Source organism: Drosophila gunungcola (genome assembly GCF_025200985.1).
Source record: "Drosophila gunungcola strain Sukarami chromosome 3L unlocalized genomic scaffold, Dgunungcola_SK_2 000002F, whole genome shotgun sequence".
Classification (NCBI taxonomy): Eukaryota; Metazoa; Arthropoda; class Insecta; order Diptera; family Drosophilidae; genus Drosophila; species Drosophila gunungcola.
Genome location: NW_026453178.1, coordinates 8,013,431 through 8,038,582, shown reverse-complemented (window position 1 = coordinate 8,038,582; position 25,152 = coordinate 8,013,431). Strand labels below are relative to the sequence as shown.

Sequence of the window (25,152 nt, the reverse complement as noted above, 5' to 3'; positions counted from 1 at the left end):
ATTATATCAATAAATATCAGTTACTTTAAAATAATAAATAATTAGTTTAATTGGTCTTGCAAATGAGTATGTTTACATGTCAAATAATTTATGGCTTAGCACTAGTTCAACTTTAGCTAGTCTATTGTACATGGTACGAGTACATCATTGCACGTCTCTCTGGCCGCGGAGATGGCAGGTGGTCTTTTTGTTCAGTGCAGGAGATGATTCTTGTGCAGGACAAAGTCCCAGGTGTCCTTCCATCTCAGACTGCGCACCTCGCTGGTGCTCATCTTTCGCGCTCCGTAACTGAGCGGTATGAACTTAAAGAAAATGCTGATCACGCCCACCAGCCACAGGATGAGCATGAGGCGGTATAGGCGCACCAGGTGCACACCACGTCCAGTGCAGAATCGCCTTAGCAGATAGTCCAGATGCTCTGCGACAAAGGACAAAAGGAGTAACTTAAACACAAAGGCTGGCAGGTAGTTGTGCAGGAAGAGTGTGCGATCCACGAAAAAGTACGGCAGGTAGTGTATCAGATAGCCCACGAAGAAGGTGTCGCCGGCGATCAGGAATCGCTGCCACTCCTGCTCCGATATATCGAAGCAAAGACGTTGACGGCGTACGGCATAGAATGCAAGTAGTCCGGCATAGACGAGTATTCCTGTAGTGGCCGTGTACCAGATGAGTAAGTTGCCCAGCAAATAAATCTGCGCACTGGACTCCGAGTCCAACCAGTAGGCGATGCCCTTGTCCATCAGCGGCCATTCGTGCGGCATCGAGCTGTACATGTGACTTGGCACCGATTTCGTTTGGAACAGCATCTTAGACTGCAACTCCTGCAACTTGGCCCAGAACGAGATGCGTGTCCGCTTAGTGGGTATCATTTCGGCGCTCAACAGTTGGCGTTCTCGTTCTCGATGGTCTTCAGCTATTAAGGGTTAAGAAAAAGTAATATTAAATTATTTGTTTACACTTCCAAATCCCTCCAGGACTTCGTCTTACTTTGTGTGTAGCGGTGCTCCTCGACATTCCAGATGGTGTCTTCGCGTCCTCCCCGCTCCCGATCCGCCACCACCTCGTGCTGATTGAAGCCCCAGTCCGGCAGTTGACGTCCACTGAACTTAAGGGTGGCTCCCGTGGTCTCGTGTACCAGCCGAATCTCCGACTTAATGGCATGCCAACTGTCTCCCTCAGAATCGCGATTCAGGATCTCCACGCGCCACAACAGCTCACCGGCCATCTTGATCTCGTAGTCTATGTAGCAGCTGACCTCCTGGCATTGCGGCGTCATCGCGGCAGCCACATCGTGCGAATTCAAGGCGCGGCTGGTGATTCCATGCACCAACTGGATGATGTCGCCGTGCCGAATAACATCCGGATTATCTCCCACCACCAGGTTTTCCTTTGTCGGTCGCTTCACCAGCCACCAGTTGTTCACATCCTTGAAGGAGTAGCAGGTGACCTGCTGCTGGTGGGAGGAGCCCCTCTTGTCCGGATACCGCACCGGATAGACGGCTGCATGCGAGTGCAGCCAGCAGGTGCGTCCGTGGGTGTGGCGCAGTGTGATCTGGGATCCATGGACCACCGCCAGCGGTTGTCCCCGCGTGATCGATGCCAGTCCACCTTCCAGCGAAGCCTGAAACGCACTGGTCATGATGCTGTCATGCGGTCCAGCGCGATGAAGCGTCCGGAAATGGACGTAGAAGACTCCCACGTAGACGGCTATGGGAATCCCAACGAAGATCAGCAGGCGACTTATTGCGTGCATCCACAGTTGGCGATCTGAAAAGGGAGTTAGCTTTTAGTTTCGGGAAAAATCGTATTTTGTTTGAATGATTTTAAAAACTATAAAAAATTGGAAAGACATTTTTAAAATTTAAAATTAAGAACAGATTAGTTAAAACAGCAATCTTTTTTCATTACAATTATATTTACTTTGAAAGTTTAACTTGTACAAATATTTTAAAAACATTGGGTATTGAGCTTTGGAGCATAGAACTAATATAAAGCTATAAAAAAAACATTTAAAAATTAAAAAGTCATTGAGAAAAAGTTAAAACCGTTCGTTTTTTTCATTACATTTACATTTACTTTTAAAATAACATTTGTGTAATTTATTTTAAAATAATTCTCATTTATATTTGAACTTTAAAATATATGATGTATCTTTTTTTACATAGCACTCTATTGAAATATATAACAAATTTGAATTTGGTTGAAAAGTTAGTGTGCTTTAAAGAAATTAAATGTTTTAAATTACATTGTCACAATTAATCAAAGTTATAAGTAGTGACAATCATTCTTGGAACCCCTTATTACGCATACGCAATGGTGGCACAACTAATAAAGGACTTCTGAGTTTCTTTTTTGATTAAATTGACATCTTACTAGTTAGAGTAGCGTCGTAGAGCAGCTGCCACAGGTGTCGGCATAGCATATAGAAGGCCAGGCCTAGCGCCAGAAATCCGATGTACTTTATCGTTCCAGCGGCGCCCAAGAAGACGGCCGCCGCCGATCCATTCACCAGCCATTGGAGGCTGCCCAGACGACTCCGCTGGAACCGGAGCAGGCAGGCGATGCCCAGGGTGCTGGCCAGCAGCAGCATCGATTCCATGAGCACGAAACGCGATTGGGTCAACAGCGAGTTATCCAGCACGACGAGCAGACCACCCAGGGCAGATGACCAGCGGCTCAGCTTCGCCTCCAGCAGCAGCTTATAGACTGCAGGCGCCAGTAGACTTCCGCACATGGCCGGTACGAATCGGAACCAGAAGATGGGCATGTCCGGCGAATAGGGCTCTCCGATGCGGGAGAAAGTGTAGTTTCCATTGTAGCCGGCCAGGCTCACCAGACCGGCGATTAGTTGTTTGCCAAGCGGCGGATGTTGATCGAAGAAAAATATGTTGCGCATGTACATTGATATGTACTTGCCATAGTGGAGTTCATCGAATCTGTACGTTAAAAATAATCGTTGTTATTTGTTAATGATGTAGACAAACATAAAAATATGTATGTATGTATATATATTTATATTTCAAGTTCCATTAAATTCAAGTAAAGCTTTAAGTCTAAACGTTCACTTTCTATAGTTTTATTTTGTACATCGCTTTCTATTAGCCTTTCATAAATTGAAACCAATAATCATACTAGTTTTCGTTGCAGTTAATAGATCTAGTTAACCAGTTAGAGAAGATCCATGCTTTGAGATATGTATGTAAAACTAATTTGATACTTGACCCTTCGGATGACTTTTTATTGGATTAGAAAATGCATAATAATGAACAGAATTTGATTTGAAAAGTTTGTGTCAAAAAAACACACTAAATTGGATTGACCTGATTAAACTTAAAATTATTTAAATTCTACCATAGCTCTTGTTTAATTATTTTAAAGCACAAAAACAAAACCCATCTATTTCACATTAATTCGTTGGCAAGTGAAATAAATAGTTACGTATTTGTTTGTATAAAGTTTTAATTTAATGGCTGGTAACTAGTTTAGATCTAAGCATGTTACGATAACCCTTACATTTTGATGTATGAGACAGGGATTATTAATTTTGTTATTATTACCATTTAAATAAATGTTTTAACCAGACTGTTATTTTTCCCTAGCGGTGACCCCAATTTTTCCGTTCCCGGTTTGTTATTGTTTTCGTACTCACACAATATTCGGCGGCGTTGCCAGCTTGTAGAAACGCGTGCCGAAGGCCAAGAGAAAGAGCGACCAGCTGAAGAGATCGATGCTCAGTCTAACGGTAAATGGCGGTAAGACAGTATTTGTTCTCTCTCTCTCTTCTGCTGCGACTGCGGCTGCTGCGCTGCTCTTATGTTGTTGTTTGTGACAGGAGAGCGATCGGGAGCGAGTCGGCGAGGGTGACGGAGAGAGAGAGCGCGAACGATCGGAGGTAGGAGAGGGGGAGGCTTGTTTTGGCGTCGCTGCCGGCGTGGGCGTCGCTGTCAGCGTAGGCGTCGGCGTCGTATGCCGACTAACGCTGCCGCGCAGTGGGGCATTCAAATGGCAATTGACGTCGACGCAACAATTGAGCAGCGTTAGAGCACCGTTACAGCACAGTGGTGAAGGTGAACTTCCCACGACCGCAGCCGTTGTTGTTGCTTTCGAGTTTGTTGAACGGCTGCGAAAGTGAAGTCTTTCGTTTTGCTCGCCGCTCAAATCGCATTGTTGTTGTTGCCTCACTTTGCCCGCCTTGCGGCGCTGTGTAATTGTATTTGTGTAGGTGGCAGACATAGCGGTTTCCTCGTTTTTGTTATTGTTTTAGTTTTAGCATGGGCTTTTAGCTGGCATTTCTTTCTCGCATTGTTTTTTACAACCACTTTCACTGATCGATTAGCGATCCTCAAGCATGAGATAATACGGCGCTAATCAAACAATCACTTCTTTTTTCACTTTTTTTTTGTTTTGTTAATTTTTTATTTTGCCACGTTTGCCTGCAAGTCGAAAACCTGTTTTGCACTTTCTTCACTCCACTTGTCTCGCTTCCAGCCTTCTTAAGTGATTTGCATTTACATACAAACGATGGCCAGCTGTTGAAGAAAGTTTCGTTACCGAAATATTCCCACAAACACACACTCACGGAAGTGAAATAACCATTTCCCTGGCTTCTTGGCCAAAACGAATCCGCAACCTGCACGGCAAAGATCTCGCGACGCAATGACGGAATTGAATGGCATGGCCTGAAACTGAATGGAAGTGGATCCGCGATGGCTCTCTTTCTTCTGCGCAGCCGCTGCTGCTGCGCACAGTGGGTCGTTTCGGCAAAATACGGAGCATTAAGTGTTCAAACTTAAGTTAAGCTAAGCTGTTCAACTTAAGTTGTTCAGAAGCAATAGATTTTTTCTTCCTGGCTGAAAACTATTGTTTAAAAATAAGTTAATTTATAAATAGTGTATAAAATACAAAATCTAAAATATACACGTGCTTAAAAAAAAAACCAAACAAGAACAGTTATAGAAACTTCTTTGGATTTTAGAATTAAAGTCAATGTACTTTTTATTCTTTAAGCCGTAAAGAGGTTTTCGTAAATTTCTCGATTTTTTCATCGAGTTTTAGGTAATATATCCACTGTACAGCGACTGCGCAGCCTGCGTCTGGAATGCGGTTCGGCTGCTGGAGCTAAGTTTGAGCCCTGTCTCTTTTCTCTTCTTCTTCCTCTGCTCTGCGTCTTTCTCTGTATTGATTCTTAACCCATTTCCCGTTTAGTCAGCCAAGAAATGCTCAGTGATGACGGATTTAGAATGGGGAAAAAAGATAGGCTAAAATGGTTAACAATAGTTAGGGACAGCATGACTCTCCTAGAGACCCCAGATCAGCAAGGTACCTTGAGTACCAGTCATCGACAACAAAAGACGTAATCTGACGTGTTCCGTAACGCTGTAAAAATAAATATCTCCGCAAATTTTTTAATCAGTCGTTTGGACCCCCTTGGATATTGTCTTTAGAATTAAATAGCTATTTTTGGCTGGATAGAACCTAAATCTTCAACACTGGAGGTGCATGCAAAAAGATCTCTCGCGTTCTCTTTTTCTCTTCCCTGGATGAGTGTCGCCAAACGGAGTCTGCAAAAAAGAAAGAACAACAACAGCACAATTAAACACCATTTATTGGCGCTGTAAAGAGAGGTTGTTTGGTATTTAGTAGCTAAGTAGGTAGACACATATCATCGTACATACTTATGTCTGTATGTCGTTAGGTATGAGGACCGTATAAAGCACGCGTCACAGGTGGAAAGGTGGGAACCTGTTCTCTTGGTTTATGACCCATTCTATAGACCATGGACCAAAGATGTGGATGTGGGTACTTGTCTGACCTATTGGCCTTATTCTTGCAACATTTTAGTGCGTCTTGAAGTTGTAGGATTAAAACATGGTTTATTTTAATCAGACTTATGACATCAGTCTGTTGTTTAGATTCAATTGGCTTAGATGAACGGTTTTAAACTGGTTCCGCACAATAGCTCGATACACAGAAGTATTTGGATAAAAACAAACGTATTCAATACAAATATTTACTTGATTGAAAAGATTGGGTATGGAGTTATGTATAAAACTTAAAATAATAAAACGATTTAAATATACAAATCGACAATTTTATTTATTTCTTAGTACATACATATCTCACATTTATACAAGGCTTCAAATTGTTTATTTTTATTGTTTTCTATATTTGTCAGATTGTGTTTTTCAAGTGATATAAAAATATAACCCGAAAGTGCGTGTATAAATATAGCCAGCTGAATTTGATTAGCAGCGTCACCATGTTTCCAGCTAAATTAAACTCTTTATACATATATCTTAATGTTTACACAACAGTGTTATGGTAGACATATTATTTTGCCAATTATATTTGCCTGGCCTGGTTTTCAAGATAGGCCTAAAAATGTGGATCAGATGGAGTTATGCGTAAGGTTCTCACGCTATTGTGGATAAACCCAGATACGTTAGTTGTTTGCTTCACTAGTCCACCTGGGAGGTATAAATAGTGTGGGTTCCGATCCAGAAGAGCATCAGTTGATCATATCCAATAACCAGATCTCAACATGAAGTACGCCTGTGCACTGCTCCTCTTGGCCACCGTGGGATGTGTCCTGCTGAGCCTGTCCAGTGCTGCCAGTTCCACAACCACGACGGAAGCAGCCACCACTACCACCACGGCCTCTTCCTCGGACACCACCACCACCACAGCTTCGTCCTCGGACGGCTCTACCACGACTACGGCTTCATCCACTTCCGGAAAGAAGAAGAACGTGATCAAATACAAGCGCAAGACCCACCGCCCCAAGAAGGTCAGGAAGATCCACCGCAAGAAGAACCGCAGCGGTTGAGCTCCTTTAGAATAACCTCGTACTGATTACAAATGCTGCCAAAAACGCACTGCCTCTCTGCCCTCTCGCTTTATGATTTACATTTATATTTAATATTCTTACTATTCCTTAAAAAGCAAGTGGATCTTGCTTTTTTGTTACACACTTAAATTGAAAAATATATGTTTATCAAAATCTAATTCAGCAAAATCGCATTACATTTTACGCGGGCTTTGGGTTGATCAAAATCTAATTCAGCAATATAGCATTACTTATCAATTGGACTGCGCCCTATTTTAAACACCTTAATTCCAGAAACTATAAAAGTGTTTTTTTAACGCCCACTTCCGATCCTGCAAATTTTAAAAATTCTGGCAGCCACAATTTTAAAAGTAAATAAACATTATTTGTGGCAGTAAGAACTTATTGGAAATAGATATATTTAGATATTTAAATTATCTATAGGCTCACATTGTTTCGCTTCCATTGACCACATTCCAAGGCTAGCTAACTGCCTTCTTCAACAAAGATATTATACAAAGGGACAGTTCATGTCAGAAATTCATTTCTAAAGAAAACAAATATTTTCATAATAGTATATATGTATATTATTTGAAGGCTAATTTTCAAATATTTATAAAAACTGTGAAATTGTATTCCTGCATTTTTTGTATACTGACTGAATGATTAACTTATCCGTTAATTATATCAGACAATATCGTCTTTCCCAATTCAAATTATTTGCCACACAATGTTTTCAAATAAAATATTAATTTATATTAATTTATATAAGTAACAAAGAAAAAATATAAATACAACTATAAAACCATAATTTAAGTGGGATTCAGGGGTCAGACACAAGTTCAGTTTCAGGATCTAAGGCGTTTAAACCGCTGCGGTTCTTCTTGCGGTGGATCTTCCTGACCTTCTTAGGGCGGTGGGTCTTGCGCTTGTATTTGATCACGTTCTTCTTCTTTCCGGAAGTGGATGAAGCCGTAGTCGTGGTAGAGCCGTCCGAGGACGAAGCTGTGGTGGTGGTGGTGTCCGAGGAAGAGGCCGTGGTGGTAGTGGTGGCTGCTTCCGTCGTGGTTGTGGAACTGGCAGCACTGGACAGGCTCAGCAGTACACATCCTACAATGGCTAAGAGCAGCAGTGAACAGGCGTACTTCATGTTGAGATCTGGTTATTAGATATGATCAACTGATACTGTAATGGTGAAATCCTCACGGTATTTATACTTATCAGAGAAGCTAGAAAGGCAAACGTGGGAACCCGACGAAGTTTGAGCCTATCTGAGCAACTGGGCCAAGCAAACACAAATTAGCAAAGAACTTCACACACCAAAAAGCAGTTGTTCAAATATTTAAGATACTTTGACGTGGTTCTTTTATTATATCATTGGGAACTCAGTTTTACAAATACAAAAAACAGTAAAAAAGTCGAATAATAACAAACAAACTACACAATATTTTAAAAGTTATTACTTTTAATTGATCTGACTTTAAATAATTTTAATAATAAAACGATATGTAACTATTATACCTCACACTATTATACCTCTCAGGGGGGATGTAAAAATCTGACGAATGTGGGTTTGTCCCCATCAGCGTGAGAACAAGGCTAATTAAATAATAATTTGCAAAGAACTATGCCCACCACTAATCAGTTGTTCAAATATCAAAGATATTTGAGGACTGCAATTTTGGAGAAAACAACAATTGTGTCTTATAATAAATAAAAGAAACAAAATAGGCCTAATTTGGTGATCTACAAAAAAAGGGGAATAGTTCCATGAAAATTATAGTTATCTATTTTAGAAATTACTTGATTTGAGGGGACTTTAAAATTAGTTGCAACTCTCCCATTATTAACATTATGCTCTGGCTCTACAAAAACTTACATAAGTCTCCCCTGTTATTAACATGATGCCCACAGGAATAGACTAACGAAAAAGGGAGACAGAGAATCGTAGAGCGAAAGAGACATATGTACACACATATATACATACAAATATTGAGAGCACGTTGAAAATCCGAATTGGGAGTCCGAGTTCAGCACAAATCTGATGAGAACGAGTGGTTCGGTGGGTGGCTGTCGCTGTGTCTGGTTCGTGGCTCGTGGCTCGTGGAGTGTCTGCTCTGGCACTGCAACTTGGAGCTTTGAGTGCAGGACAAACACCCAGGACCACCACCCGACCCCCTTAAAAAAGCAGCGGAGAGGTGAGAGTCCTGCCTACAGGCAGGTCCTTGCAACTGCAACAATAAACGGGGCTGAGATGCGGCAAGGCTGCCCTGCTCTGCTGGCGGCGGATTGGTTGCCGGGCTTAGCGGTGTGGCTGTGAGTCCTGTGCCCCACCACCCACGCCCACTCCCGCCGTGCGCCTCGCGGCCTGCACAAGTGCAAGGATATTGTCGCCACCGCCTGCTTTGGCACTCAGAAAAAATATCCCTACTATACCAAAGTGAAATAAGAATTATTTCCTATTAAAGAAAGATCTCAAGTGTCTAACTACCTGATATATTTATTATTTCCTTGACTTTTTTAATCCAATGTCGTTTCAACGTCAGGAACGTTTTTTTTTGTCATAGATTTCATTTATTATCTATCATCATATTAAATGGATTTCTTAAGACTTGACTATTTGAGATTTTTTGTATTTGGTTTTGAAACTCACTATAAACAAATAAAGAAATAAAATCAATTTAAATATAAATCAACTTCTGGAAACATGTTAATTGTTATATAAAATTACCCAATAAAATGTTCTCCTTTATAACTTATTAAATTCATATTTTTTAACATAAAGTATAAACTACGATTAAGTTTTCTTAAGAAAACATGATAATAGTCTGTTAAAAACCCTACAAATAAATCTAATATATTCTTATAATTTCTTATAGTTTAGATACCCAAAGTCAGAATTAAAGAATACTTATCAATAGTTTTAAAGTCTGTTACAAAACTTAAAAATTAATCTAATATGTGGTTCGGAGGAAAATATTATTGGGAAATTGAACAGGTACTTTGCAACTAAGCAAGGAGTTTTGCCTGTAGGTTTTCTGATATTTGACTACCAAATGGGAAATGCTTTCCCTTTGTATAGAATTTTTCTCAGTATCCTGCTGTTCCTGCTTCCTGTTCCTCCTGCGGATCCCTTTTCGGTTTCTGTGCCTGCATCGTTGCAGCATCGCTATTGCTGTTGTGTCTCGTTTTCGCCGGATGGATGGATAAATGGGTATGGGAATGGGCTCGGATATGGTTGTGGGTGGGTGGATGCAGGCGGGCTTGGTGGATGGTTGCATGGCTGGTTGGCTGGTGGGCGGATTCTGCTGGTTTGGTTTGGTTTGGTTTGGTTTGCTGCCTGCCGTGTGCCACTTTGGCCATGTTCGTGGCCGTGGCCGTGGCCTCGACTCATGCGCTCGTTCTCGTTTCCCAGCAGCCTCACAACTCACAGCTCGACTCCAGCCAAGGCCAAGCCAGCAGAGGACGACGTCGCCGGCGATAATGTGGCACAATGACATTGCCATTGAACTAGGTCGAGGACGTGTTCCCTTTTGGCCACCGCCACCGCCACCGCCACTGCTTGTTTGGTTAATGTCTGCCTCCGTCTTCGTGGCCTGTTTCTCGTGGGTGGTGGTGATGGTGATGGTGGTGATGGTGGTGGCACCACTGAAACCCAAACCTCTAGAGTCCTATCTTGCGGCGAAATGCGGATTGTGGTTAACTCACGTTGAAAACGATGCAGATGCTATTCTAACTTTTAACTATATAGTAAATAGTTAAAAGGCGGATTTTAGTAATTCTTTAAATAATAATATTTAAACTTATACAAAAAGAGACTAATAAATAAAAAGCGCTGTATTAAATCAGTAGCAATATGCTAAAACAATACGTACTTAAGCCTAGCAGCTTTAATCCAAGTACTACTTTATTAGTTACTTAAACATATTCATAAGAAGAAGTGATTAAAATTAATAATTGATAAAGTCAAATTTCTTCAAAGTTTCAGTTTTAAAATATGAAGAAACTTTATATAAGTGTTTTAATGGCTATATCCGGCTTAAAGAATTAAACAATTTGTTTGTTCTAAAGAAAGTTTGGGCATACGTATGCTTTTCAATAACAAACAATTATAACTCATTTATGATTAATAGGATTTGTCACCTATCAGTTAACCAATAAGAACTTAACTAAGACAAACATTGACAAACATTTAAATTTTATCTAGTAAGGAGAACAAACTTCTGCATTCAGTAATGATTTTTAATTAAAAATTCTGTGATGTCATCTAAGCTCGAGTAGCCCGAGTAAATTATTTGTTAATCAGTTTTTTGATTCCTTTGAGAAACTCAATTCAGCCTCTTATTCGTGCAGAAAGATTCTGTACTTAATGACATTAGACGCAATGTCCGTATATTGCCGGAGATTAGTGGAATTTTGCCAAAAATAAGCCGACAAAGACGGCTGGCAATCAATTAAAATGCATAGACTGCAGTCGGCCTAATGAAAGCTTTTTCTTCGATGTCCAGTCCAGACAGTTTCATCTGCTGTCCGTTTATGGGAATTGGAAGTGTTTGGGGTTACGAGCGGGTGGTTTGGGCCATTATGGATGTGTCTGCGCTTTGTCTAAGTTCTTGTTTTTGGGCCCACGCGGTCGGTTTGGGGACGAGTTTTATTTATTTTAATTTAAATGAAATTTATTTTATGCACATACGTACGCACACAGATGCTGTTTTTTTGACCGGCTAGTCAAAAGCTAAGGGTTGATTTTGTACATTTATATATGCACATGGATTATGCACCCACACACGTTCATGCCGAACGGTTGATTTTATGTGCTAAAAGGGTGAACCTCTGGTTGGCTAAATTAGAACATATAATATAATAATATCGAAAACGATAAGTGTGCCGAATATATGTTGTTCAATTAAATCGAAAGGTTATGCAAGCAGTATATACATTAATTTTACTTCAGAGTACTAAAGTTTTATAAAACGTTCTTACCAGATATCTAAAAGCTAATGATGCTAAAAAAAACAGTCTTATATTTTCAACCTTTTGATTATTGTATGTGAAACCTGACCATTATCATTTTGTAACCAATTTTTGTAATCAAAGTGCTTTTTATGAGGTTTTTTACAGTTTCAATAATTTTGTCAACACTGCGTATGTCAGTTATATAATTAAAAACCCCCTCTCCTCTTTTGGTTTCTAAATTAAGTATTTTGTTTAATGGTTAAATCAGCTCAGACTCTTAAATAAATAAAAATAATTTCCTTGAAGCCTAACATTTAATATGCAACTTAGGTTCACCCTAGTCCGCATATTCCATATAGAAAATGCAACTAAAATGTTTCACATGCAGTTTGTTTTTGCTGTTTTATGGCCAGTGTCTGGTCTGCCACACCGCCTCCTCCCGCACCCACATCCACCCTCTCGACCGTCCCACCACCCCCTCAGCCACCCACTTGCCAGTGTGGCAGACGGGAGATTGCAGTTGCAGTTGTTGCAACAACAGTTGTTGTTGCTGCCTGCCTGCAGTCTGGCAAAATTTTTGCCATTTGATTGCATTTTGTTGGGCGGCGTTTTTGTGTAGAGCAGAGTTTGTTGCACTTCACCATGAAGTTAGGTGATGCAAGCACACACACATACACACATACACACACACACACGTTTAAAACGATGCAGAAAAACGCACTCACACATGCACACAATAACATAGGCCTTAGGATGCTACAAAACTTCTACATATGCATTTGCCTAGACATACAAACCAACGCATTTGTATGGGGGCTATGCGTTTATGTAAAAGTATTTTTTTATTATATAAATCTCTATATATATTTTATAATATGTATACATAAAATTTCATTTTTTAGTTTGATTTTGCTTGCTGTCGTCTGCTAAAAATAATAACAAACTGCTCATAAAGTACAGTTGTGCGCAAAACGCACTCCTAGTGCAATTTCCTGAGTGTGGCATGCATTGCATACTTTCGGGTCTTGCACAAGTAACACACTTTTGTGGCCCAAGCCATGAAAACTGTTACTCCGAAAGGGGATATCCGTGTCCCCCGAGGAAAATCATTGCCACTGGGAGCACCAAGAACCCCCAGTGCTTCAATCCAGTCCGGAAACTACAGTCAACTTCGATAGCTCACATTTTAAACTCAAATTTTTCAAACATTTCTTAAATTTGTAAAATACGTTTCATAATGAAGTGTTTTCGGGATTGGATAAAGTGGAAAGAGAAGTTAACAAAGCACTAGCCCAAAATCGTTTATTAAATTATTGTTCATTTCCAAAACATAAATATTTAGTCATTTAACATTACTTTTTTGAATTCTAAAATGCTATTAATGCACTTACGCAAACATATTTTTGATGAAATTGGTATAGACATTCTCTGAACATTATGGTTTAGCATTTTGCAAGTTAAGTCCCTTTAGAAATGTTTAAGCTTATTAGTTTAGATGTTAAATATGATTTAGGTTTCCTTCTTTCGATTTAGAAAATGTATAACCAAGGAATTGGGCATGTGGCCAACCTACAGCCATCCATTTGTGCAGCACCGAAAATTGTGGGTGCTTTTTTACGCGTGGCCCGCACATTCGTTCAACAGCGAGGCATGCAGCAAGTGGCAGAGGACCACCGGCCGTATGAGTTCTCCTCAGAAGGCCTCCTCCTGCCACTTCGCCACTTTACCAACTCCTAACTGCCAACTCCCCACATTCGGCCGACTGCCGAGTGGTTTGTTTAGAATTTTAGATTTTAGCGCGTTTTAGAATTTTATGAATGAATTTTTGGCGCTCGGCAGAACTCCGTTTGCCGGGCCACACTCCCTTTGCCCGCACCCCCCAAAAAATAGCCAGACCCATCCAATTCGTTTGGCTCGATTCACTTTTAGTTTTTGGTTAGTTTTCGGTTCCCCATTTGTTTTGGAGCCTGTCGGTGTGACCTTGCCGGGGTGTTCCGGTGTTGTTTAGATTTAGTTTCTATTGGGCTGCACTTCGAGCTGCTCCCTTTTTGCAGTTGGCACAAATCTGTGCATATACACGTGTGGGTACCTTAGACAAAATTCGGTCCTGTGTCTTTTTTGCTTGCATAAGGGTGTTGATTTAATTGATCCAATCTATCGCAGGGGTCCGACAAGTTTAAAATGGCAAAAGAATAAAATTTACTGAAATAGTTATGCGTTTAAAGGATAATCTTAAATACAAAAATCCAATTGGGTTGCAAATTCTACAATATACCAAAGAGAAGAAAAAAACTAAATTGCGTGCAAATGTTATTTAAATCTACTGAAATTTCAATTTATTGTCAATATTTAGATTTTATTATAGTCATATAAGAATTGTAATTAAAACTTGTTTACAATGGCATAACATAAAAATCTTGACTTTTTGATATCTGTTCCAAAGTATAGGAAACGTCATAAATCATTAGCAGTTGCCCCGCATTATGTAAACATGTCTAGAAAGGAAGGAGAATATGCCACCTACACGAAGTTTCTTAAGAAAAACAAATCAATTTTTGAATTTAATTGCTTGAGGTATGTACATATGTACTAAGTTGCATGTACATGTGAATATCATCTCCACTAAAATTCAACATATCGTACTCCATACCCATCAACAGCTCGACTCAAACAAAATGATTTGTAGACCGCCCTTTAAGCTAAACCAAAGAGTGCTTTTTGTGCACAACCATATAAATCATATAAACACATAAGAGCACTTATGTAATTCTTATATGCTGGCAGTAATTTAATAGGTTTTGTTAGATTTGATGCATGCAAAAATGCCTATTAAAAATGCGTTAAAAAAAAAACTGTTGCATACCTGACGGCGCGCGCTTAACTTAACTAACGGGACACTGAAAATTGCATCAAGAGAATTGAGCGTGAGAGTGACGAACACAAAAGAGCACAGCATCCAACTGGCAGAGACGGAAAGCCGAAGCATAACGAAGTGTTACGATGTCCGATGTGTAGTGGCGAAGGAGAGGTCACAAGAGGAATTCGGCAATAAATGTAAGGAAGTAATGGGTGGGAGAAATATGAAGAGAGAGCATTCGCTACTAAGCCGGTGAGAGAACAAACACAAAAGCGAAAGCGAGGAGCCGGTATAGGTTCTTCTGTATGTGTGCTCGAGAGAAAAATGGAAGGGTATTCGTGCGTGTGTCTGTGTGTGCCCGCACATGTATTCGTATAGATGTGTGTGCGTGTGTCGCTTTGTCGGCAATTTAAAGAGTAAATAATTGTCTGCCGCCGGCAAACATTTGGCCAAACTGCTAGTCCACAGAATGTGCCCCTGTATTGGTATTTGCTACTTTCGGCAACTGTATTGGTGTCGAGTATCGGCTCTTCGTCACCAAACTCTACACAATTTTAGGCGCCGGACGAACGCACTTTCAATCAGTTAACTTTATAACGTCAGTGCCGACACTACGTCATCCGGTCGAATCCGAATCGTTTCGAATCGAATCGAATCGAATCCGGCATTACGCCCCCAACACAGCACTAAGTTTTTGCACTTGTATTCGTTGCCGCGCTGCGATTTTAGTCGCGTTTTTACTTTCACGCGACCAATTCACTGCACATCAACCATTCGCGTAAAATCGTGTCTGCCAAGTGTTTAGCAACCTGTATTCAGCATGTTTCTAGCGTCCTTTTCCCCAAAGAGCCGACAAATGTGAATAAAAGGCTGAGCAATTGAAAACCTGTGAGTACAAAGCACTTTTGGGTACATGCAAATCACTCAAGGGAAATTAACCGTGCAATTAGTTCTTTGCTGAGGCGCACCAAAGTATGCTAACTTTGCTTTAATGTCCTCAATTTGGTGTTATTAAAAGATTTGAGGTCATAACAGTAAACTAAATTAAATTAAATTATAAATTTGAATTTTATAATTTTAACCAATTTTAAATTTATTTAATAAATAATTTTTTTTCTTAATAAATAATTTTAAATTTGTGATCAATAAAGATTTATAGAAACCAAACATTTTAAATGCAAATCATTTTTAAACTGTTTTTATATAAAAAAATTTTCACAGGTTTTTAATTTTTGAACTTTGTGTTTTCACACTTTAAAATAAATCGTATATTTTATCATGGCGCTTACACACTTAATATAGATCTTATACACATATCTTAAATCATATGCAACAGAATATTTAATGTATTTAAATATTAAAAAACCAGAACAAATATATTAAATTAATTTAAAATTAACAGGGGTATAAATAATATAATTCAATAATAAAAGTAGCTTAAATAATTTTTTGGAACTACTTTTATTTGTAAGATCGTTAAATGCATATTTTGCAAAGGTGTTCTTCTTAAATCGGACAACGCACTTTCCGCAAAATGCCGGCCACTTAATTCACACACAATCGGGCAGTAATAAGTCAGCATTTAATGTGCCTGCAACGAAATGCGGACTCAGCCGACATAACGTCATCGACATCATGTGACCGCGTTTCCGAAATTCCCCGAAACTTGTGTACGTGCGTTGTGTGTCGGCCCCGAAATACAAAATACGGAATACAGAATGCACAGACGACGGGTCATGGCCACGGCCACGGCCACGGCCACGAATATGGCATTTCGGCGACGGCGACTCCGGCTGCGGATGAGATGAGGCTCCGGCTGCAAACTCCGGCTCTGCCGTGCGTCGCAGTTTCACTTTCATGGCCAACACACATACACACACACACACACTGATGCGGAGATCCGTGGGAGTAATGGGCGATGCGGGCGCGCCTTGCACTCAGCCTCACAGTTTGTCTTTTCCAAATCGGCGGATGCACGGCCACGGCCACGAATACGGACACGGTTACGGCCCACCCACCCTCAACCATGCCAATGACATTGTTCTCCCCGACGCACAGTGGGCAGAAATTCATTTTTATTGGGTGTACAACTAAAAATTTGAAACATTTTTTTTTTCATAAAAATCTTTACCGTAAAGATATTGAGAATATATGTTAAAGTGTATATTTTGTTGAAAACTCATTTTTATTGGATGAACAACATCAATTATTATTGCAATGCTAATAAGACTCTACATTCTACATTTTTATAATTTTATGTTTCATAAAAATCCCCACAGAATATATGTTTGAATATAGCCTAATAGTTGAAAACATTGCCTGACTCTTAAATGTATAAAGACACACACATAACTTCTTACACTTTATTAGACCAAGTCGATTATATTAAGTATACGCACTAGAACTCAGCCAAAAAGTAGGCAATGTTTTTTAAAGATGTTGTTTAGAGAAATCTAAAAATAACACCCCGACGGTAAAATAACGATATTTATTTATCCAGTTTTTTAAAACTTTATATTATGAGTTTTTAAAGTTTTTGAATTATAAATTTGTTTACGGGTAAAAAGAAAACATCTTAAATTATTACTAGAGTTCAGTGCCGTTGTCTGCCACTTGTAACACATTTTGCATTCGACGAGGCAGTGGGACGTGCCTGGTTGAAGAAGGGTGCATCAGTTGTGATGGCAGTTGGCGGCGGAACGGATATGAGAATGAGATTGTTGACGGGCTGACGTTGACCGGCAAAATACGGCAGAGTGCGCCGACTTCCTGCATTCTCGTTTCTGCAAATACCCACGCTGCCATCACAACCACGATAACGACAACGATGACGATGCTGATGCCATGCCAGAAAGCCGCCGAAGTGCCGACGCACACACAGCACACCATCGCCATCGCACTATTACACCCCGCACCATATGCGCATGGCAGAGTTGCACTTGCCGAACACCTCGCCATGAAACTCCATGACCAGCCACACCGACTACTTTCCCAGCCGCCTCTTGCCGCCGACACTCTCACTCTCCGGTTCAGAAGTGTGTTTACTCGCCGCCGCCGATTGCAGCACAGCCAAGTACACTGACAAAAATGTTTTCATCATCACTATTTTCATTTTACTTTCAATACAATAAGGTAACCATCTGAGGTGTACGGATTATTTTATAGGTAATTTATAAGGTTTAAGGTAAAATATTAAGATCATCGTAATATAGTTTTTAGTTTTTTTATATCTTAAACTAAATTCAATTCACATTTGTGTTTAAAAAATCGTGTTAATTGTAAAACTTCACTTTTTTATAACATTTATAATGTGTTAGAGGATTGTTTGGTATCTGATAATATAACTTTACAATTTTTTTTTCAAATATTCATAAAATAACAGTATAAAAAGTTAAAATTAAAATTTACGTTGAATTAGTGAATTTATTTAAATATTTTAGTTATTCAACAAAATTAAATATAGTTCTTCAGCAATGGAAATATTTTTTGAACCCAAAAAAAATAACAGAAGTAGAAATTTTGTAAGAAAGCATTAGAACTGGAGACTCACTAATATTTTTGCTCTGTGCAGGATTGAGTGCAGTTACCTCTGCTCCAGGAGATGGCAGATGTTGGGGGAGTGGGTGTCCGTGGGTCTGGTGAAGCCGGCCTTCTGCTGTGGCTGCGGTAGGCCGTTTGCCATTTGCCGGGAGCATCGCTACGTCATCGTCATAGCCATAGCCATAGCCAGTCGTCATCGTCATCGTCATCGCCACCGCCACCGTGCCGGAATTCGTGTGCGTGGCCTGATTTCGTCGATTGGCCTTGTGCGGGTTTCAGTGTCAGGAGCGCAGCATCTTTGTTTTGGTTGCAATTGTTGTTATTGCTGCCGCTGCTGATGCTCGACTTGGCCTGCATATATGCAAATCAAGCACACACACACACACACGAAGTGCAGTCCTTGGAATGGGAGGTCCTGTGTGCGGGAGCATGTCCCCTTTGTCTGAAGGACTGTGAAGTGGGCAATTGTGCACCCTCCATGTATTAGATGGGCGAGTAAACAGAGCTAAAAACGAGGTTGTAAATGCTCCAAGTTGTGGCACTTTAATTCTTTTTACTCCTTACTACTATTTATTTATTTGCCCCTTTATTTTTGGATGCGCAAAATTAAAAATAATAATTTGTAAGGAAAAGGGAATGGGATAGCTAAAATATTACAAAATTTTACCCAGTTATGCCATTTTTACGTATACGTAATTTTAATTTCATATTAATTAAAATATTGGAATTCTTAGTTAGAACGAAAGTTAGTTTTCTTTAATAATAAAATCAAGTTCGGTGTGAAAAAGCTTTTATTTAGGTTTGGCCAATTGTTAACCGCATTAGCAATGGTTCTATAACACATTATCCAAAACGCTTACATTTAATATTCTATTTAGTGCCGCGATGAATAACAACTTGTTAGCACTATGTGCTTTGCTGGTCGTGGCAGTTTTAGGACGCAAACATTTTCGCAATGGTGACTAGTTTAATTCCTGTTTTAAAATAAATTGAGGCTTAGCTGACTTAGATATCCTTAGATAATCACTACCAAGTTGTGGGCGTAGAGTGTAAGGAAAATGAGGCAGTCAGCTGCCTGATGATTGAATGTCCGACTGGCAGCTTTTGCCCGGCGGAAAACTTTTGCTACAACCCCAAATGCGTTTGCCGCAAAGGATTTCGACGAGTTGGTGGTGTCTGTGTGCCAAAACACAATCCTCTGCATCTGAACAAAGCCACATTGGAGTCAGCTTTACTAAAAATTCCCTATCGAGAGATTCTCTATTGAGACTTACAGCTTCTAATATGTATATTGAGTAAATTTAAACATATTGTATTTTAAGTTTAAGATAGATAATCAAAATTCTTACTTCACTTTTTTTTTTAATTATTGTTTTTATTTAAATTGTATTTAAATGATAAGATATAAGTATTTTTGTAGTCATATTATTTGTCATAATATTTGTTTTTACACTCTTTTTACTTTTAAATTAAATTTTACATTTGTATGCTTTCAACATTTAAAAAAAATATAACAAATTTAATTAATAATATAACAATAATTATAATTTAATAGATTTTTAAGATTAGAAAAAAGTTTTGTTTTCAAATGGTTTGATTAAGTTTGGTGAAGGTATCGATAAGCTTTTATCTGTGTAAGGCGAGCCAACAAATATGTTTGGCCAATCTCTTTTCAAAATGGCAAATAAAGTGGGTTTTTTTTTTTGCATCCTGTTAGAGAGAGGCTCTCTCTCGCTTTTAAAACTCGCTTCGTTCTCTCCCGCACACTAGCGTAGTTAGACCAACTAATGCCAAAGGGGGGAGGGGATCTGTTTTGGCCATGCCGGCTGCCAAAAGCCAAAAGCCGAGAGCCGAGGCATTGTGTCTCGTGCGGCGGAGAGAAAAGTCGGAGTGGCATATCGATGGGTCGGCATAGTCAGTAGTGAAGCTACGCCACACGCCGCCAGGTGGCTCCGATTGTGGATGCGGCGGGTGTTTATCGCATGTGCATGTGCATGTGCACCTCAGACAGTGAACGGTACGGAATACCCCCGAGAAACTCCCTGAAACCCCGAGAAACCCCCCTTGAAACTCCATTGAAATCCCACACAATACATACTTTTTGTGTGTGCTTTTTTACCGTATTTTTCGACGCGGAGGAGGTGACCTCCAGAATGGGCTGGATGCAATGCAATTGGCTGCAGTTTTCCTTTGTGAGCCCGCCTTGCGTTTTATTGTGTCACGGGTTCGCGCGCAGATGGGAAAAATAAACGACCGCCGTTTGTATTTCCCAAGTGAAAGTCTGTTTATCTACCGGCGATATTGAAAACTGACGCGACGATAATACATCAAATACATATATGTGTGCTCAATTAGAAACGAAACTATTTTGCGTGCTTAGTGAAAATCGATATGCGGCAGCCTTTGACTTTTGACACACGGCGAATCAGTTTAGAATGTTCCACACGGCGTATGCGTTATATTTTTGTGTAAATTAGCATTTTTCTTGTCCTAAATTCGATTTGTTGAGTGTAAAACGTCCTAGAACTGGCGGTTTAGGTCAGCCCTAACCTAATCTTAATGTACCGACACACTATATTGCCATATAGAGTGGGTCGTCATCGCAGAAAACACCACCATTCCCCTCGCTTAAAACTTACCCCTCGATATTTATTGCTCCTACCTCTCTGCCTCCCTCCCATTTTCTTTCCTTCCCTCTTTCTTTCTCTCTCGCTCTCGTTGTGGCACAGCGCGCAGGATTCGCGCTCTTTTTTATCGTCACCTTCACAAATGCAAAGTGGGCGTTGGGTGGGTGCTTGTTTAGATAAATGTGTGTGAGTGTGTGAGTGTTTCCAGCGTTTCGGCAAGTCAGCTAAAATAACAACAACTGCAGCGGTGTTTTCACTTTCCATTCGAAAGCCTTCTAAGCTTAAATTGTGCTGCAGTTTTTAGTTGATCTATTTTGGGGAAATGTTTACTAATATTTATGTTTAAGGTGGCTAGACACCGATATAGAAAATATTTACTGCAAATGGCTTTTTATGTTGTCTATATATATTTTATTTATAATATTTACACGCTTTTAATAAACATATTTAATGAACATGTTCAGTTTTTTAGCCTATTTAATCAAATAATAAATTCAAAATAATATGACAAAATTGCTTAAATTTTATTAATTTTCGATGCTTTGGCAAATAAAAATGATGACAGAAAATGACAAAAACAGTTTGTTACTCATTTTCATAAATTCCCTTCAGGATCTGATCCTTACTACACTAAATTGGGAAAAGTAAATGTTTTTTTTAAACGTTAAACTAATTATAACGTTTTACTGGACCTTAAATCCCAATTAAGTATTTCTGTGTCTTATATTTGTATGTTTAATTTCAGAAGCCTGACTCTCAACGCACAAGATCCCATAAAATCTGCCTGGGTCCCCTACTTCGTCGAGAAACGAACGCACAATGAACTTCACCCCGTTTGGCAACACATTTCCCGGCAATATTCCCGGACTGCCGCAGTTCACGACGAGCACGGCGCCTTTGGTTTCCACGGTGACTGCCGCCGTGACGGACGTGACAGTGACTCCCAGCAACAATCCGCAACAGCAACAGCAGCAGCAGCAGCAGCAGCAGGATGCCGCCGGCAGCAGCAATCGATACCAGCAGCAACAGGTAGCGCATTTTGGCCAGGCCAATATGACGGCTGGCCAAGGGACCAGTGGCAATAGCAAGTTCCGTGGCGTCCAAGATGATGCTCTTCAGGGCGACAAGTACAATGGCCACTTGGTGGCATCCTCCCAGCAGCAACAGCAACAGCAGCAGCAACAGCAACAGCAGCAGACGCAATATGCGACTGTTGCATACGCGAGTGCAACAGCAACGAGTGCTGCTGCGGATGCCCTGCAGGCGGGCACTTCCGGCCAGCAGCAACAGCAGCAGATGCAACAGCAACAGGTCACCGCCCCACAGGAACTTACCCAAGATCTGTGCAACGCCATCCTGCAACAACAAGGTGAGCGGTCAAAGGGGTTACGTCCTGTTTGCAAAACAAATTTCATTTCATTTGGAATATCTCAGAAATAAATTTATAAAAATTAAATTAAATTAAATTAAATTAGAGAACTTAGTGAGGTCAACTTATATAAAATCACTTAAGATCTCACTGTTATCTAAAATGTCCTTATTTGAAAAAATACTGTTGCGTTCGTTTTTAATTTAGAAAATGTCTGCAAATAAGTAACGATATTTAACCGATTTCTTTGAGAACTATTTTTTTTGAATGATAATTACTTGTTAAGAAAATTATAATAAATTAGTTAAATCATTTGCAGTACTCCAGAATACCTCGTGGCAAACTCTGACGCCGGGCACCACAGTCGCCGACTACCTCTCGCATCTTCCAGCCAACACGTTGCCGCTTTCGCTGCACCACTTCCTCAAGTATTCAGCGGAGACGATCAAGAAGGAGAACCAGCAGAATGTGGTATGTCAATATATTGCACTTTGACCAAAGTTTAAGTTCGCAGTACATACATAGTTAAGTAATATTTATATTCATTTTTTTTTATTAAATCATTTAAAATTTTGTATCAATAAATAACTTTATTTCATTCCCAAGATAAACGTCAGGCAAAAATGGTCCTCAACCCAACAAAGTACATGTTTTTTAATACAAAAACTGTATCAACTTTTTTTAAATTAATTTAAACATAACATAATAAACGTTAAATACATAATATTTTTTGAATTTTGTAAATAGATTAGCATTTTTATGGAATCTTTTACTTGTGTACACTTTTTATATTTTGATGGATAGAGGGTAGTGAATAAAGAAATCGAGGTATGCAAATCAAATCGATAAAATGTTCTCAGATGAATTTGAGTAAATTCTTTTGACTTTTTCAAAAAATTATTTTCAATTTTAGAATTCTAGAAAATGAGCGTTTGAGCGTAGCTTTAGTTAGTGACTCATTTAAGTGATTTTTTATGAACGTTAAACGCCAACAACTGATTTTAGGTACTGCAGGTGCAGACGGGACCAGCCATTGGGATCAACACCCTGGGCACGACAACCATTAGTATACCTCAGCAGGAGCAGCTGACGCTGCAGCCGCAGCAGCAGGCGACGCTGCAGGTGCAGCAGGCGACACAGGCGGCGGTGACATCGGCGACGGTGACGTCGGCGACGGCAACCACGACGTCCGGCGGGACTGGCGGCTCTGGCGGCACTTCCGGCAAAAAGAAGAAGCGTAAAAAGCGTAGCAAGGACCGGAAACCGAAGCTGCGACCCGGAGAGATTCGACTGGGAACGGCGCTCGATGGCAGTCCGCTGTACATGTGCCCCGAATGCCATGTGGCGTATCCGGAACCGGAACTGCTGGAGGTCCACCTGGTGGGCCACAACCTGGAGAAGCGGTACGTGTGCGACATCTGCCAGGCGTCGCTGAAGCGCAAGGATCACCTCACCCGCCACAAACAGTCGCACAATCCGGAAAGGCCCTACATCTGCACCGTCTGCCTGAAAGCCTTCAAGCGGAAGGAGCAGCTGAGCCTTCACTTCGTCATCCACTCGGGCGAGAAGCGCCACCAGTGTGGCGAGTGTGGCAAGGGCTTCTACCGCAAGGATCACCTGCGCAAACACACCCGCTCCCACATCGCCCGCCGCGTCAAGGCCGAGCTGAATAGCCATGTGCGACGCGAGAATGGCACCAGCATGCTGCAACCCGTCGTCACGGAGGCCACGACGGCGGCCCTGCAACATGCCAATCAACTGGCCACCGCGCAGCAACAGTTGCAACAGCAACAGCAACAACAGCAGCAGCAGCAACAGCAACAGCAACAGCAGCAACATCACATCGTGATCACCCAGCAGCAGCAGGCACCGCAGCAACAGCAGCAACAGACTTCGCAGCAGCAGCAACAGCAGCAAATGATAAATTAGCCAAATGATTTTTGTAAAGTCAGTTAAAGCAAAATTCAATTTAGTATCATCTAGGTCCTTCAAGTGGGGCTTGGCTGCTCAAAAACAAAAAAAAACAACTCTTTCGGTCCACACAATTTAATTGACTCTCACAAATCGGATAATGCAAACAGCAGGATGTTAGCTAATGTCTTCAAGGATTTCCGCCATGGGAATTCTCAACGTTGTACAATTTTAATCGTAAGTCCACGATGTAAAATGGACCGTCCACAAAGCACAAATTCTGGGATAAAACTAGTTTTTAATTTATGCAAATCTAGTTTTCAATTTCTACCAAGTTAGGTTTTCTAAAGATTTTGTTAAATATTTATAAGTTTCCTTTTACTAAGTGAGTACAATCAAAGTTTTGTTGAATATTTTGAATAAAACTTGAAAATAAGTCAAATTAAATTTAATTTTTGCAGCTGATCTCTGTTTTTGTTTGTGCCGCAACAAGTTTATAAAATTAAAAGAGAGCAAGATCGCCTTTTTGTCAATTTGCCATTAACATTGGAAAATAGATAAATATTATCCCAGAGTGGTCGGTCCCAGGCCTTTGTCCGCCCTAACATTCCATACTCTAATTTAAGACAAATGTGCAAAGAAATAATAATTTTATACGCAATGTATTTTAGTGAAATGTATTTTTCTACAATTAGAATCAATGTTGTGTGGTATGTATGTCTGTCCATATGTACATACACCTGTACGATTACATGAATACTGTTCACTGGCAGCGAACTATATATATACATTTATATATACCCTGTAAACAAATGCAATTTAGATTTACACTTACATGTAGGAACGAATCTTAAATTGTGAATGTACGTATAACATTTTGCTACACCGATAAATCAATCACAAAACCCTTGTAAATATGCAGTAAATTATATAATTTGATCTAAACCGAAGTAAAACAATTTTATTCTTAAAAAAAAAACAATTTTTAATACAATTTCAGATTATAAAAAAATTCCAAAGCAAAAGCCATCTACATATATACATTAACAAATTATTGTTTTTTGGG

The 25,152-nt window shown here is 40.0% G+C and overlaps 6 protein-coding genes across 13 annotated transcripts; 3 read left to right on the top strand and 3 right to left on the bottom strand.

Annotated features, from left to right (window-relative positions):
* Window positions 1–24: 24 nt before the first annotated feature.
* LOC128257083 (protein O-mannosyltransferase 1) lies at window positions 25–4,929 on the bottom strand. Of its 4 annotated transcripts, none has more exons than XM_052987899.1 (5): window positions 4,580–4,929; window positions 3,650–4,529; window positions 2,374–2,936; window positions 988–1,767; window positions 25–913 (listed from the first exon to the last, which is right to left on the bottom strand). In XM_052987899.1, the coding sequence occupies exons 2-5, from the start codon at window positions 4,231–4,233 to the stop codon at window positions 192–194; spliced, it is 2,649 nt and encodes an 882-aa protein (XP_052843859.1). In that variant the 5' UTR covers window positions 4,234–4,529; window positions 4,580–4,929; the 3' UTR covers window positions 25–191. The 4 variants fall into 4 exon arrangements, with proteins under 4 accessions (XP_052843859.1, XP_052843858.1, XP_052843861.1 ...); XM_052987898.1 differs by having other exon boundaries at window positions 4,594–4,929; XM_052987901.1 differs by having other exon boundaries at window positions 4,631–4,685.
* Window positions 4,930–6,519: 1,590 nt separating this feature from the next.
* On the top strand, window positions 6,520–6,870 carry LOC128257109 (protein new-glue 1-like). The gene has a single exon (XM_052987943.1). It carries the CDS (start codon window positions 6,542–6,544, stop codon window positions 6,824–6,826), a length of 285 nt encoding a protein of 94 aa, XP_052843903.1. The 5' UTR covers window positions 6,520–6,541; the 3' UTR covers window positions 6,827–6,870.
* A 779-nt stretch (window positions 6,871–7,649) lies between these two features.
* Window positions 7,650–7,976, bottom strand: LOC128257179 (protein new-glue 1-like). The gene has a single exon (XM_052988051.1). It carries the CDS (start codon window positions 7,974–7,976, stop codon window positions 7,650–7,652), a length of 327 nt encoding a protein of 108 aa, XP_052844011.1.
* Window positions 7,977–15,242: 7,266 nt separating this feature from the next.
* Window positions 15,243–24,732, top strand: LOC128257091 (transcription factor SPT20 homolog). Of its 4 annotated transcripts, none has more exons than XM_052987911.1 (4): window positions 15,243–15,527; window positions 21,552–22,175; window positions 22,495–22,646; window positions 23,181–24,732. In XM_052987911.1, exons 2-4 carry the CDS (start codon window positions 21,626–21,628, stop codon window positions 24,102–24,104), a joined length of 1,626 nt encoding a protein of 541 aa, XP_052843871.1. In that variant the 5' UTR covers window positions 15,243–15,527; window positions 21,552–21,625; the 3' UTR covers window positions 24,105–24,732. The 4 variants fall into 4 exon arrangements, with proteins under 4 accessions (XP_052843871.1, XP_052843873.1, XP_052843875.1 ...); XM_052987913.1 differs by lacking the exon at window positions 15,243–15,527 and adding an exon at window positions 20,070–20,196; XM_052987915.1 differs by lacking the exon at window positions 15,243–15,527 and adding an exon at window positions 20,100–20,196 and having other exon boundaries at window positions 21,555–22,175.
* Window positions 18,128–18,929, bottom strand: LOC128257114 (uncharacterized). Of its 2 annotated transcripts, none has more exons than XM_052987947.1 (2): window positions 18,847–18,929; window positions 18,128–18,763 (listed from the first exon to the last, which is right to left on the bottom strand). In XM_052987947.1, exon 2 carries the CDS (start codon window positions 18,534–18,536, stop codon window positions 18,348–18,350), a length of 189 nt encoding a protein of 62 aa, XP_052843907.1. In that variant the 5' UTR covers window positions 18,537–18,763; window positions 18,847–18,929; the 3' UTR covers window positions 18,128–18,347. The 2 variants fall into 2 exon arrangements, with proteins under 2 accessions (XP_052843907.1, XP_052843908.1); XM_052987948.1 differs by lacking the exon at window positions 18,847–18,929 and having other exon boundaries at window positions 18,128–18,684; window positions 18,744–18,753.
* Window positions 19,065–19,527, top strand: LOC128257107 (uncharacterized). The gene is made up of 2 exons (XM_052987941.1): window positions 19,065–19,137; window positions 19,199–19,527. Exons 1-2 carry the CDS (start codon window positions 19,065–19,067, stop codon window positions 19,444–19,446), a joined length of 321 nt encoding a protein of 106 aa, XP_052843901.1. The 3' UTR covers window positions 19,447–19,527.
* Window positions 24,733–25,152: the final 420 nt, after the last annotated feature.

Excerpts from the sequence above, each read along its gene's own strand:
- LOC128257083 (XM_052987897.1), bottom strand. The coding sequence starts at position 4,233 with ATGTCTGCCACCTACACAAATACAATTACACAGCGCCGCAAGGCGGGC. Across the intron at positions 1,768-2,373 it reads CTACGACGCTACTCTAACTA|ATCGCCAACTGTGGATGCAC; the intron begins GTAAGATGTCAA and ends CTCCCTTTTCAG. Across the intron at positions 914-987 it reads GGAGCACCGCTACACACAAA|CTGAAGACCATCGAGAACGA; the intron begins GTAAGACGAAGT and ends AACCCTTAATAG.
- LOC128257109 (XM_052987943.1), top strand. The coding sequence starts at position 6,542 with ATGAAGTACGCCTGTGCACTGCTCCTCTTGGCCACCGTGGGATGTGTC.
- LOC128257179 (XM_052988051.1), bottom strand. The coding sequence starts at position 7,976 with ATGAAGTACGCCTGTTCACTGCTGCTCTTAGCCATTGTAGGATGTGTA.
- LOC128257114 (XM_052987947.1), bottom strand. The coding sequence starts at position 18,536 with ATGCAGGCCAAGTCGAGCATCAGCAGCGGCAGCAATAACAACAATTGC.
- LOC128257107 (XM_052987941.1), top strand. The coding sequence starts at position 19,065 with ATGAATAACAACTTGTTAGCACTATGTGCTTTGCTGGTCGTGGCAGTT. Across the intron at positions 19,138-19,198 it reads ACGCAAACATTTTCGCAATG|ATAATCACTACCAAGTTGTG; the intron begins GTGACTAGTTTA and ends AGATATCCTTAG.
- LOC128257091 (XM_052987911.1), top strand. The coding sequence starts at position 21,626 with ATGAACTTCACCCCGTTTGGCAACACATTTCCCGGCAATATTCCCGGA. Across the intron at positions 22,176-22,494 it reads CGCCATCCTGCAACAACAAG|TACTCCAGAATACCTCGTGG; the intron begins GTGAGCGGTCAA and ends AATCATTTGCAG. Across the intron at positions 22,647-23,180 it reads AGGAGAACCAGCAGAATGTG|GTACTGCAGGTGCAGACGGG; the intron begins GTATGTCAATAT and ends AACTGATTTTAG.